At 50.0% G+C, this 1047-nt stretch overlaps 1 protein-coding gene across 2 annotated transcripts in view; it reads right to left on the bottom strand.

Moving 5' to 3' along the window:
- Nucleotides 1-446: 446 nt before the first annotated feature.
- Ninj2 (ninjurin 2) overlaps nucleotides 447-1047 on the bottom strand; it is a 104647-nt gene continuing 104046 nt past the window's right edge. For both annotated transcript variants that reach the window (XM_021165805.1, XM_021165806.1), the window contains exon 3: nucleotides 447-632. In XM_021165805.1, coding sequence (XP_021021464.1) covers nucleotides 466-632 — 167 coding nt within the window. In that variant the 3' untranslated portion in view covers nucleotides 447-465. The remainder of the gene's footprint in view (nucleotides 633-1047) is intronic.

The following is a 1047-nucleotide window of genomic DNA, read 5'->3' as shown; positions in this document are numbered from 1 at the left end:
TTGCCAGCAGCCCTCGTGGTGCGTGTACTTGAGGGTTGGGGGAGGCATGCTTATAAACAAGCACCAACTGTGAAGATTCTGTTGGAGGCTGACATTTGTATACCAACAGTCAGTGTGCATGTATAGGCTCGAACCTACAACCTAGCATTCAAGGTGCAGATACATCCATGACTCATGCATGCAACACAGCATCCATGGTACATGCATTGTGGGAGATTTACACATGTATCCCATCCCCCATCGTGTGTGTACTTCGGGAGGCCTGTCAGCTCTTCAAGGACTCCCTTGCCTATGGGCCTATAGACCTTCCCCCTTGGTGTGTGTGTGGTGGTGGGAGGACGGAAAGAGAGCCCTCTTTCTGTATGAGGGTACTCTGACCTCCAGAGACCGAGAAAGTCAGTGGTGAGCCCTTGGATCTGAGGTCCTCTGGGCCTCTGCCTCATTCACCTGGGACCTACGTAGTCATCAAATAGGATTGCTGGAGGTCCTGGCAGCCATGGAGCCTGCATTGTGTGCTCCGAAAGCAGTGATAAAAATATTGATGACCACAGTTATGAAGACCAAGATGGTGGCAGCATTGTTGAGCTTATTTAAATGCCTCTGGTTCTCTACCTCATTCAGGTTCAGCATGGCTGTAGAGACAAGGAGATCGGGGTGAGTGGTGGTGGATGGTGGGTGGGTAAGGGTCAATCTAGCACGGCCAAAGCCTGGAGCTTCCCTCTCCCCACCCATGAATTTGGAGACAACCTGGCTTTGGAAACCTATCAGGAAGAAATGAAGTCACTGGACTGAAGTGTGTTCGAGTCTTCTAGCACATGAAACATCTACAGGATGATTCATAGAATGGACATTGGGATGCAAAAACATCGTCTACGAGGGAAGGTGTGCTTCCAATACAACGGACACAAGAAATTGTCACTAGCTAGTAGAGTCAGTCATTTATCAGCTGCNGAGAAGTGCCCACCCATGGGATATGAGGAGATAGGACTGGGGGTGCCCTTAGTGTAGGATCTGTTACTAGACGTAGAGGTTAGCAGGTGGCTGGGA

Source organism: Mus caroli, chromosome 6, assembly GCF_900094665.2.
Source record: "Mus caroli chromosome 6, CAROLI_EIJ_v1.1, whole genome shotgun sequence".
Classification (NCBI taxonomy): domain Eukaryota; kingdom Metazoa; phylum Chordata; class Mammalia; order Rodentia; family Muridae; genus Mus; species Mus caroli.
This window is presented reverse-complemented; position numbering and strand designations above follow the sequence as displayed.